The 13,102-nt window shown below is 47.7% G+C and overlaps 1 protein-coding gene across 1 annotated transcript in view; it reads left to right on the forward strand.

Annotated features, from left to right (window-relative positions):
• MAMDC2 (MAM domain containing 2) overlaps positions 1-13,102 on the forward strand; it is an 82,523-nt gene that overhangs the window by 31,255 nt on the left and 38,166 nt on the right. Inside the window, exons 3-5 of the mRNA XM_040979208.1 lie at positions 2,624-2,895; positions 4,208-4,292; positions 6,474-6,611. Of these exons, the coding sequence (XP_040835142.1) occupies positions 2,624-2,895; positions 4,208-4,292; positions 6,474-6,611 (495 nt within the window). The remainder of the gene's footprint in view (positions 1-2,623; positions 2,896-4,207; positions 4,293-6,473; positions 6,612-13,102) is intronic.

Consider the following 13,102-nt stretch of genomic DNA (forward strand, 5'->3'; position numbering starts at 1 on the left):
TCTGCTGTGGGATCCCAGTATCAAGATGTCAGCCTACTACAAGTGAGGACTCACAGGTCGAGCGGGAATCCTAAATTTGACCAAAGACCCAGACAGCTGGGCAAAATGGACCCGCATGACACAGAGGCTGGGCGCAGGCAGGCCACGTTTGAGACACAACTGCCTAAGCCATAAACTCTGACTTGGCAAGACATGCTGTCAAGAGAGCTTTGTTCACGGCACTCACTGAGAAGTCGAGACAACCACCAGTGAACAGACTCTGTAAGCCACACTCTGACTTTAGTTGGAGTTTCACCTTCAAGTGGAACTTTCTGTTCCCTCCTTCACATGCTGTGATAACCCGTTTTCTTTGGTAGATAGAGGTCCCTTGAGAATGAGTCCTTATTTCTCTGCCAGACATTGTGAGTTAGTCATTTTCATAGTGTGGGCCCCAAATCAGCACTTCTCAGAAATGTGGCTTCTTCTTAGCAGAGTAGCTTCTTAGAGCGGGCATTTAGCTGAGCAGCGAAGATGTCTACCTCAGAGTGCCTGAGTGCCTCGCTCCGGCTCCTGACTCCTGACTTCCCACCAGGCCATACCCTGGGATTTAGTGCTGATGTCTACCTCAGAGGACCTGAGTTTAATTCCTCGCTCCAGCTGACTCCTGACTTCCCACCAGGCCAGACCCTGGGATTTAGTGCTGATGGCTCAGGCACTTGGATGTCCATCTTGCAAATGGGAGAAGGTCTGGATTGAAGTAGTGGCTCCTGACTCCAGCCCCAGTCTGAGCTGCTGAGAGCACTTGGAGTATGAGCAAGAGAGAGACCAGGGAAACGTACCGTGGAAAATTGAGGAAATTAAGTTGGTATTCAATGTGAGTGTGGCCAGCATTCTCTTTGTTCCTTCTCCTCTTCTATGCCCTGAGCCCCAACGCTCTGCTTCCTCAGAGAAGGCATGGAGTACTCTCAATCCCATTCCATCCCCATGCTCTACCTACCTAGCGCCCTTTACTGTGGGTCTGTAGCAGACTGGGGAGAGAGGGATGGTGCTGACAGATTTTAATTCCACCTGAGTCACATCAAGAGCCCTTGCTTGGCGCTTTCACTTTACTGGTCCCACAACTCATAGATGCACAGGATGCATTTAGAGCAGAGCTGATTCCCTGGGGAGTGTTCTTGGCTCACAGGGCGTGATGGTGGTGCTGGGGTGGCAGTTGCTGCAAGAGCCAGATTTCTCCACCAAGGGTGCCTAGGTTGGCATCTGAGAGCAGTTGCTATTGCACTCAGTGGGTGGTTGCTATGTTAAGCAGATTGCCAGCTGGAGATCTAGATCTTGAAACCCAGCAACCAAAGCTTCCTGAAGACAATACCCTAACTGTGTCCCAAATGTGAAAATGGTCAGCAACATTGCAGCTGGCCTGTCAGCACCCACCACAGCAACAAGGATCTTGGCTGGATGGGCGTTGGGAGCAGTGTGGGCGGAGGGACTGAAGATTCATGCAAAACAAAGAGCCACTTCAGGGCCCTGAGCTCAGAGTTTAATGTGGGGGAACCCGCACACAAGGGCTAAATGGGCAGCCACAAAATCGAAGGCAAAAGGTTAAATACCATTCACAGATGTCTTTGAGGAAGCTTGAGAGCCTGCGTTCCAGACCGCAAGGCGTTCCCAAAGAACTTCAGGCCCTGGGACCACTCACTCAATGACCACGTGGGCTTGGAGGAGGCCAGTGCCTGGCTCCCTTTTTCATAAAAATGCTGATCCACATTCAGGAGAAGCTAGCAGCGTGTGGCCACCACCTGCCAATAGTGGGAAGATAGAAGGAGAGGGAAGGGGTTGGAAAGAGCAATATAGAGCAGGTAAGAGAAAGAAGAGGAGAGGGGGTGATGGGGATTAAAGAAGAAGGCAAAGAGAGGAGCTGGGAAGGAGGAGGACGGGGGCATAGCCAGGGACTGAGTGAGTGGAACATGTGTTGAGTGCCAGTCCAGGGCGGCCACTCCTAAGCCCCTCTGCTTTGCACCTGTTTTCTAATTAAGTCATCGGAGCTATCAGAATTGGTCACAGTAAAGTCTACAGAAGGGGGTTTATTCCTATTTTTAAAATAATGGCTTACAATGAACTTTCTCTGCCTAGCCCCTAAGATCCAAACTGGGATAAACCATACTGATTCATTCTACACTGACAATGTAAGCTATACACAGCCCGAACCACTAAATATAGGGAGTTATGGAAGGAGCCCATTAAGCCTATTGAATTATTCTGACTTGCATAGCCCTCAGCCTGTGAAGTCCTGTGTGTTCTGGAGGGAACCAGGGAGTTGAGTACAATGTGCTAAGTGGGCCTGGGGTGAGGTAATTAAAGGCAGCAGGTACTTGGCTTCTGTGCCCATAGTTAGTAGGAAGTGACGAGATTCTGGCAAAACGAAGACCACGTGCCACCCTCTAAAGAGAGCAACACTGCGCCAGCCCGACGTTGTCACGTGGGAAGGTGGCCTCAGCATCACCGCACTTTGCTCTATTCTCACGGGGCAGAGGCCTCATGTGGACTTCAGCGGGTTGACAAAAGGCGCTCGCAGGCCTTAAACAGAGTGTGTTTTTCCAATCTGAGAGCGGGTCACTTCCTCACCTGTGTTCCCTTCCGTTTCCAGGCCATTATGTTTACGTGGACGCCTCCTTTGCCAAGCAGGGGGAGAAAGCTGTGCTGCTCAGTGCAGACTTGCAGGCTGAGGAATGGAGCTGCCTCCGCCTGGTCTACCAGATAACCGCGTCGTCACAGCCTCAGTCGGAGCCCAGTCAGCTGAGCCTCTACGTGAGGCTTGAAGACGAAAACTTTGATCGCTTGCTTTGGTCGGCTAAGGAACCCTCGGATAGCTGGCTCATAGCCAGTCTGGATTTGCAAAACAGTCCCAAGAAATTCCAGGTAGGAGGCAGCTGTGGAGTTTATCACATGTGCTTTATGCTTATCTGGGGAAACTTGTGCTGTTGAAGTGAGCTGTGTCCGCATGGGGATGTGCTGTTTCATAGATGATTCATGGAAGAATACTAGCACTGTGAATTAATGGCTGTGTATTCAGAAGAGCCTCTTCAGAGGTTGTTTTTCTTTCCATTTAAATGGGATTTCTATAACAATCTAAATGGGCCTGAAACCAACCTCTTCACTGAAACTGGGTTTTCTATAGGTTCATGGGACTATTCTCATCTCCAATCATTTTTTTTTTTTGCATCCTTCTAAATTGTGTGGGGTATGTGTTTATGTTATCTTCCTAATGATTTATTTGAAAACTTTGTAATAAAACATTAGCTGCAATAAGGAAAACAATTAAAAAAAACTTTGACGGAGGAAAGATGCTAAAAGGGTATGTAGGGTAGGGAATGGGCGGTCGAGTGGGTTGTGGACTGCAGCAGGGGGCGAGGAAGGAGCTGGACAGTGTGGCCATGGGGCGATGTGCTCCAGCCCTCACTTACCTTCAGTTCCTGTCCCCTCTCTTCTTGGGAAAGTTTTGCTATATTGCACTCTCTCACCGCCCATCCTTAGCTCAGAGTCCCTCTGCAGTGGGCAGCAGTTGATGGAAGGACAGTCGGCATCTCAGTTTCCTGTTTCACAACGTCCTCGTAACAGTGATCACACCCTAAATCTGCAGCTTTTGTGCAAAGTATCAGGCTAAAACCACATCTGGGAAAGCTGTTACCCTCGGAAACCGGACCGTAAGGCACTGTAACGATCCTTGAACTCTGCCGCACATCCTCGTCCCTTATGTAGACATTCCAACATCTTCATCAGTGCTCACAGTCCTGTGATCTCCCACCATTTTGTCTGGCGTTTTCTGTCTGTTCCTCCCCCTGGGTCTGCTGCCTTCCACTCCTGAAAATTTCCTCAGGGCCACAAACTTTGCAGGCCATCTATGGTGAACAGTTAGTTCTTCCACATGCATTAGAGAAGGTGGTGCTGGGACGTAGCACAGATGTCTCTTAGCTCGTATTGGCGCCTTCCTCCACGTCAGAGTATACACCTGTGTGCTAATGCATACACACACGTGTGTACCCGGTGTGCTGGCACATGCCCGTCCATTTTATACAGTCCATAGGGAGGTTGGTTTCCAATATTAATTAGTGAAGACTCACAATCCTGGCTGTTGTAATTGCTGACAAGTTCCTAACTACTAACTGAAAGCTGAATCAAAGAGCTCTGCATTGAGAAGCCTCATTCTCCTTCTTCCCCATGTCTTCTGCAGATTTTAATAGAAGGAGTACTAGGACAAGGAAACACAGCCAGCATCGCACTGTTTGAAATCAAGATGACAACTGGCTACTGCATTGGTGAGTTTTTGTTGGATCAGACCGTGAATCTGCTTCTAAAGTTGACTGTTGCCAGAAGAAAGTGAATCAATCCTAAAGATCAAGTGTGTAGCAGAATAGGCAGTGGACAATGCTCAGTGGTTGGAATTCTTTGCTCGTCTCGCTTGAGTGCCGTTTGCGCTTCCGTCTTGAGCATCCGTCAGCATGACTCATTATCATGGGAGGTTCAGTTAGCCTTGCACTTGGACTGGCTAGATCACTGAAAGAAAGCATAACCTTAGAGCTGCTGCCCTCAGCATGTTCTCATCGAAACAGCTCCCACGTGGCTGTGGGCGTGGCTTTCTACAGTGTTTGCCAGGACGGCCAGCCTTGTGGAACCCCTTTCCTTTGTTCTGCTCTTGGCCTGCCGCAGCCCCTTCTTAGTGGCAGTTATCACTGCTACTCCACCTGAGCTGGGTTAGCTGGGCGTGTCTTCTGTTCCAGGCCAATGGCTGCCCACCTTCTACTTGCCTGACACTGAAGTGTTTCTACAATACCAGGCTACTTCAAAAACTTCAAAGAAAACAGACTTAAAAGATATGCATTTTTGGTGCAGAAAAAAAAATTGATACCCATGCATGTTTGTAGTGAGCATTGAAAGTGGCTAAAGAGAAAGGGGACGGGGAGTTGAGTGTAAGTGAGAGAAAACGGCTGGAAAGTGGGTACTTCCTGAGATAAGGGGTCTTCACGCTCCGTTTCTAGACTTCCAGCCAGCCTGAGTCCACGTGGCATGTGCATGTGGCATGCACACCACACAGCTGACCTCTCAGCAATCGCTGAGCCCTCACCCTCTGTCTGATTGCAAAATGCTTCCCTCGCTGGCTTCTCCTGATGACAACATATCATAAACATAAAGGTAGTGGTCTGGTGCTGGGCCTCGAAGACATCCTAATTGCCTTTTTCCAAATGATTTGGAGACTTTGGCTTCTGATTTGTTTATAACAACAGAAGCACTCATATTTCTGTGTTTAGACTCTGTGATGTTGCCTCTCTCTTGCTGGGCACTTTTTCTACTTCTATTTTTAATCTGCCAATATGGTTAGCAATAGCACGTACCTCTTGAGGCTGTTTTGAAGATGAAGCGAGTTAATTCATAGAATGTTTCCAGAGGACTGCTTGGAGCATTGAATAATGGTTTGCTTTTTAATATCTCCTGTACCAGCCATCGGTGCTGCAAATTGAGCACTGGTTAGCACATACTGCAGTGGAAAAAGTGGAAATGAATGCCTTGAGACTTTCCATTGCTTGCTAAATGCCAGAGCACGCTGTTAACTGTGCCCATTGGTATCCTGGCGGGATGGTAGCAACAGGGCACTCTACCTGAGTGATGTGAGGAGAGCTCATGAAATCACTATGAAGGTGTGAGTGGTAAAAGAAAGCTTCAAGGGATAGCACCGTGACCAGGCCAGTACAAGTATGAGTTTTCAGAACTTGGAGATAGTCACTTGGAAGGCTGCTTGGATAAGAGCTGTTTTCTGAGTCAAGAGACACACCAGCCTACCGTGACCAGCAGGGATGGAGCCAGAGGAGGAAGTCCCTGATGCCACCCTGCTTCTATCCTGCTTTGGCCAAACCCAGCAGGAAGCTGGAAGTCAGGAGGACCCTTTGATGCAGTCCCTACAGGGCAACCTCTGGGGGTAATGCGGGTGCAGAGGGCAGGGCGGTGCTCCAGGGGCCAGCAGTGAATGCCATGCACCGGCACCTCTTCCTATTTTTAATTTCAGAGTTATGCAGGTGCGTGGTGGGTCTGGTTTATGAGTTTCTTCTTCCCACTAACAAGAGTTTGTGGGTGGGAACAATGTGTTGGTACAGCCGTGGCATTGCCACTTGAAGGAGAAAAGGCCTCTTTTGCTTCTCTTCTCAGTAGCTGCAGAAGGGGCCCATGTCCTTGCCTTCCTGGCCTACCCCTGACTGGGCTCTGGGCTATGAGAAGCATGGGGTCCTAGCCTCCAGGAATTGTTTCTCAACCTAGGGCCTCTGCTCCCTATTGGGGAAGCAGTGTTACGTGCTGCCCCACAGTGCTGGCCCTATGAGTTTAGATCTTGATGCCTTGCAGAAGTTGTCTCTCTTCTTGACCTGCATAGTGGGCAAGGAAGAGACAGGGGGCAGTCCCAAGGGGTAACTGTGCCTCCATGACACGGAGTTTTTCATCTCTCCCACCAGAATGCGACTTTGAAGAAAACCATCTGTGTGGCTTTGTGAACCGCTGGAACCCCAACGTGAACTGGTTTGTTGGGGGAGGAAACATCCGCAGCTCTCACTCGGCCCTCCCACAGGATCACACCTTCCAGAGCGAGCTGGGTGAGTAGGGAATGTGCGGGAGATGCAGGGGCACGTGAAGTCCTTCTCCCAGGGTGAATGCCTCTGCTGTCTCTTCCCACCCCCTCCGTGGACCTGGACCTCTGTCAACATGGGAGGAGGATGGTGAGAGTGGGGGCAAGACAGCAAACAGGTGTGAGGCAGTAACACGGGAGAAGGCCACGCCGTTAAGAGCGTCACTTCTGACCGGGGTTTGCAGGGTTCACATTGCTGCGTTACGCTTTCTTTTCTTGTTTCTTGTCTGCGAAGACAAGATTGGAGTGTTTCCCTAAAAGCGGGTTGAACTACAGGAGCAAGTGTTGAAAAGCCTCTCCAGCCATGATTAATTCTGAATATTGTGTGCAGCGCGGCCCTCTTGTGGCTGAGTCAGCTGGCTCACTGCAAGGAAAGTGGAACCCTGGGGTTGAGTGAGTTGATTGACAATTTAGGATAAAAGCTTCCGCAGAAGGGAAGCAGGGACCCTTTCTTGTCTTGTGGGATTTCAACTGTCTCACCTAGTGTGGGTAGACTTTCTAAAAACCTAGGTCGCCCTTACGTGTAACACAGTCTCAACTCCAAGGTCTTCTCCAAGGAGTGAGAAGATTCTAAGTAGCTGATTTTCCAACAAGAGCAAGAATTTGTCCTGGTTCCCTTCTGGGCCATTCCGTGTGGATGCTGAAGAGACTGTATTAGCTCTGCATGACTACAGCAAATTATCTGAGACAACTAGACTTTTTTATAAAGAGAAAATATTCATGCAACTCCCAGTTTAGGAAGTTCAAGTCCCAGGTCAGACCAACAATCTCATTGGCTTGGCATCTTGTGAAGGCAGCAGATGGTGACGGCGGAGTGTGTGCAGAGAAAGGGACACACTAGGAGTGGCTGTGCTCATGCTTTGACACCAGCACTGTAAGAGGGCACGTTCCAGTGGGCCGAGGGCCTCCCTCCAGGCACCGTGGATGCCTTCATGGGGTTTCTGGCATGAGAGTTGTTGACTCCTGACTTTGAGGCTTAAAATCCTGCAGATAAAGGTGGCCTCCTCAGTATCCCCAAACATGAGGGCTTGATAACCTGTTTCATTACATGCACCCTCATTCACTGTAGATTCTCTTTATCTGAATGTTTTTTAGCCCTGTCTCCACATTTTTTTTCTCTAACCTTCCTGTAGTTCCCCTTTCCACTGGACAGTCTTCAATGTGGTCTTTTCTCTTTCCTGCTATTCTCTTTATATTGGCAGTCTCAGACTCAGTTTCCTAGGGGCCCAGCCAGATTGCATAAAGCAGAGACAGGTGGGCTGGGGGAGGACTGTGGTCAGGGTGAGAGCATGGACTTTATGCGTAGATTGCTGTCCTGCAGAGGGCTGCTGTCGTGTGAGAATGCAAGCACAGGTGCCCAGAGATTTTGTGAGAAGCTTTTCATATTGTTAAAAGTTAGTGAATATTTCCTGAAACCCATTATTTGGGTCTGCTAACCACATCTGCAGATCAGACCCATTTATCCGAACCTCTGGTTTGTAGACTTTGTTTTGTGGTTGTTGTAGTTGTTCCTTTCATGTCAACCGGCCACGTCAAGTCGAACAAAATACTTAAAAGTGATTACGTATAAACCCCTAGAGTGTTATGGACTGATGCGTTGAGGACAAATCTAACTTAGGCTCTAGCATTTTCATTTGTCTGCTCTGGTGTTAGATATGAGGAGGAAAATGTTGGTTATTACAAGGATTTCCCAGGGCTGACCATGTGGTATGGTGCGTAAAGTTGCCACCATGAGGCCAGCATGCCAGATGTAAGATTCTCTGCTTGCAGCCTAGCTCCATGCTAATAATGTACCTGGGAGAGCAGCATAAGATTGTCCAAGTGCTTGGGCACCTGCTGCCAATGTGGGAGACCCAAATGAAGCTCCAAGCTCTTGGCGTCAGCGTGGCTCAGCCCCAGCCATTGTGTTCATCGGGGGAGTGAACCAGCAGATGGAAGCTCCAAGCTCCTGGCTCAGCCCTGGCCATTGTGTTCATCGGGGGAGTGAGCCAGCAGATGGAAGCTCCAAGCTCCTGGCGTCAGCATGGCTCAGCCCCGGCCATTGTGTCCATCAGGGGAGTGAACCAGCAGATGGAAGATGTCCCTCCTTCTCTGTCAAGTAACCATGACTTTCAAACTAAATAAATAAATCTTGAAAAAAATCTGAGGTTTCTGTGGTTGATACCCAGTTTCTGGGAACACATATTCAGGGAAAAGAAAAGGATTTCTCTCACAAACAGATGTGACACAAGGCAGTGTGTTCCAAGTGCCAAACAAGCAGCTCCCTTTCAAGTCCACCCCAGAAAGACAGCTGCTAGGACTCCAAGACGAAACAGCTGACTTACTGCTCTTGAATGATGACATGACTGCGACTGGCAGAGTCAAAAGAGAGCAGGAACAGAGGTGGCAAATCCAAGAAACAAGTGGAGGAGAGCTGGTTGAGGAAGCAGTCGAGAAGGCCTTGAATGCCAGCCGAGAGACTTCGCTTTCTGTTACTGAGAGACCGCTGCAGGTCTTGCACATGAGACACTACTGCAGTGTGTATTTATGTCGGCCAAACTCACAGTGGTAAGCTCGAGAGGTGGAGGACAAAAGTGTAGAGCAAGAATGCTTTGGGAACTGTTTGTTTAGATTCATCTGGAGTCACTAAGTTGGGAACAAAGACAAGTAGAAGAACAAACGTTTCACTTCCTATTTTTAAAAGTTAAGTTTAGCACTTTGGACAATGACACAAGGTTGCAGTTTCCCTATGCATACACCATATTTTGGCTGCAAAACTGCATGACCCATCTCCTCTCGTGGTTACTGTAAAAGCCACAAATGAGTGTTTTGTGTAGGTCAAGGACATCCAGATGTGGCAGAGTGATCCTTGAATCTGCACAAGTGTTTTAAGACAGTTGAGTTAATTGAATGCAATGAAGTGCCACCACCTCTGAAAGTCCTTATTTAAATAAATAAAGCAACCAACACTCTTGGGATTTTACAAAACACAAGACAGGTGACTGTTCCTTCATTTAGGGAAATAGGCTAGTTTTGAAATCGTTTTCCTGTCAATCTGAAGGATTCAGTAGGTGGAATTCAAAGACTCTTGAAAGGCCAGTGCAATAAAATTGCAGTATTCCTTGGTGTCATTATCATAGCTACTCAAAGGGTCAGACACGTATGAGGGGATGTTAGAAAACTTTTCCCAAATACTTGAAAATTAGCATCCGGCTTGGGGTTCCTTGTTCAGTGCATCAGGTCTTCATCCTTGAGGAGAGACCCAGTTGGCTGGGAAACCCCAGCATTTCCTAGGAGAGGCAGCAGACTCATGGACTGGTGTGGGGCCATCACACCTGATTGGTTCCCTAGGTAACAGCACCCTGTTCCTTCCCACTCTCATCAGTGACTATAGACTGTCCTGGCTGTATCTGTGAAGAGCTTCAGAGAGGAGTCAGAACACTTGGGAGTGATCCCTTGGCATAGCAGGGGCTCCCTGGAGCTGTTTGCAAATGTAAAAGGACTTTGAGTTCTTCTCGCTTTGCCTAATGCTCTACATCAGATTTGCCAAATTCCTCTCTCGCTAGATCTTTCTCAAAAATGTTTGAGTTCCTCCTGAATATGTATAAATACACTGCAATTGGTAAGAACAAAGAGAGAGAGCTGAAGGGACTCAGGGGCAAGAAAAAAAGAGTTGGCTTGTGTAATATTCTGGCCAGAAGAACCAACAGGCATTGTGGTGTGGTCATCCCTGAGAAGCACCTGCTAGAAAGCTGTCACTCCTGTCACAGGCACTTACTTGTCAGTGTTTTCATCACCTACTCCGCTATTCCCTCCTTTCTCTGCATTTTCCCATCCTCTCTCTTCTTCCTTGGTTATTCTCTCAAACATCTTCCAAAGGTGAGCACTTTTGCCCACCAGCCTTATTGTGTTCCCTGACAGCAATACTGAAGGCTAATGCAGAAGTTGACCCTAAAACTAAAGAGAGGCATTTTAAATAGAGCTTCTTCCTCTCCTACCAAGAGATGACACAGTCACTCCCATCAGAATGAAACATCTTCGTGGGTCGCTCACTTGTTCACTCACCCATCCATTCAAAAATGCATGATAAGCATTTTGTATATGTCAGGCATTCTTGTCTACCCTCCTGATACAAAAATGTCACTGACCTTGAAGAAATTGTAAGAATCAGCTTTTCCCAAATACTGCCCTCCAGAATTCCAGTTCTCTAATTATTATCTTCATATGGGGAAAGAAGGGTGCTGTGTGATAAGATATGCCAGGAAATCCTGGAGTCAAAGAAACATAAATAGCTTTCTTAATTTCAGGACTCCTCACTTCATTTAATGTAGTTCTGTATTAATATGTGTTCTAGTATTTCTCAAATGCTACATAAAACATGTTGAGATGTACTAGGTCTTCCCCCTGGACAGCATGGGGCTTTAAAAAGATGTGTTGTAAAAATTCTAAGGCGTTTTATTTGAAGAGCTCCACCCATATAAATCAAAGGTTTGCCTAAGATTGCTCTTGAAAAGAAAAAAAGAACTGTAACATTCTAAAATAAATATTTTTTTAAAAAAAAAAAGAGTTTGCTTCTGTTAACGCCTTTGCCTTCTACATATTGATTCTCCATGAACTCTATCCATTTTTGTGGCAAAACAAAGATTAAATGGTTCAGAGATCTGCCTACAGCAGCAGCATGAACTCATCTCTCATGCATTTGTATAATGGAAGCAGCTATGCGTTTGCAGGGCAGGGATGAGGGGAGGTCGCTGGGTACCGGCCCGGAAATGAGATGTGGGATGCCCTCCCAGGAAGATGCTGGCCTTTGTGGTGCAGGTAACGCAGCAGTGAGTGTAACGGTCTAGACGGGAGTGTTCCTGCGTGTGTTTGTATGGTTTTCACAGTTTGCCCTGGCTGGCGAGACGGGACTTTAAGGTGAGGAATTAAATCTTGCCTAATGAAGGCAGTGACTGAAACAGTGCCGAGAGAGCAGTGGTGGGACTTTTCTGGAATCCTGCAGGGGATGAACTTTGCCCTGTTGTTGTCTTCCTTGATTCTGATTCATCATGCATGAGCTTTTTGCGCTGTTAATATTTAATGAAGTGGAACAGAATCTTTCAGGAGGTAACCTGACAGCTCACATCATTCCCGTTTTTTCCACACCTGAGCAGAAGAAGATGAGGGTTAGACGGATAATGAGAGCAGTTCATGTCTGTGCTGAGACGTTGAAGATCAGGTGTGTTTGTGGTACTACTCTGGCAGGAACTGGACAGGACGGCAAGAACTAAAACAAGGTCGGGATTATTTTATTCCTCCCAGGACCGTGAGATGATGGATCGTATCTCTAGACAGCCTTGTCCTTTGCTGCAGGTCAACTTCAAGTACCACCTTAACAACTTCTGCTCATTCCGCCTTGGGACTGAATCATTTGACTCATGACCCAAACACCACGTAGCAAAGCAGCTTTATTAATTGTCTTCTGCTTGCTGTTATATGGTCTCTGCTGGGTCTCCTGTCCCCACACTTGGGTGACTGCTTTCTAGTCATTTCCAGGTATGTAAATACCTTCAGGTTCAAGGTAAAAGTTCAGGGAATCATCTTGCCCCAGGCCAGACCAGCAGCAGCAGCAGAAGAGAAACCGTGCACTTTGTCTCCCCCTGCGTCTTGATGTCGTTTGCATCGGCTGCTTCTGGCTCCCTCTGCGCCGGGAAGGCTGCCTGGGGATGGGACGGAAAGGGAAAGGCTGGACACTGCAATTGCAACTGTGTAATCTGCATACCACAGGTGGACACATTCTGGCTGGCCAACTAAGGGGCTTGAAAACCCCTTAGTGCTACTAAGCAGTGGTGCCCAGCAACAGCCACTTCTCTTTTTGGGTTTACTGTGCTGGCAGGCAGCCCCTTGAGAAGAGTTCCTTTGAAGGCACTGTAGCCCAACCACCTTTTAAACTGCCTGGCTAGCTGAAGAGGAAACTCGACATACCTCTTCAAAACTCACATCTCCTAGGCAACCATCCTTCCTGTCCACATTCCTCCCATGGTTCCTTCCAGTCAGCTCTTGCCTTGAGATGCCTACAGTCAAATGTCAGGTGGTAGTCTGTACTGAGCAGACTCTTGCTGTCACTGATCCTGCCCTCTCCTAAGCTGCAAGGTGCAAGGCAGTTGCAGAACCCAGGAACTTCTGCACTAAGGGAGAGCATGCGGTTAGGTGGCAGATTCACTCACCTGCCCTTTCCACAGTGACTTCCTTTAGCTTCTCTCTGGCTCAAGGCAAGAAAGGGGAAGACATCGCTCTTCACTTGAGAAGCCAAAAGGAAACACATAGAAAGCCACCTCTCTGTCTCACTAAAATATTTAAATAAAATTTTTAAAGTGGAAAAAAATCTGATCAATTCTTAATCTCCTGGGAAATATAAAGTCTTCATGTGTAGGTTTTTTCAAAGTTTTAATGCTTTAAAATCTCTTCACCCTGAAGGGTCCTTCATGATTTGGTGACTGT

The sequence above is a fragment of the Ochotona curzoniae genome, unplaced genomic scaffold (genome assembly GCF_017591425.1).
Source record: "Ochotona curzoniae isolate NIBS_2020 unplaced genomic scaffold, NIBS_Ocur_1.0 contig_3050, whole genome shotgun sequence".
NCBI lineage: Eukaryota > Metazoa > Chordata > Mammalia > Lagomorpha > Ochotonidae > Ochotona > Ochotona curzoniae.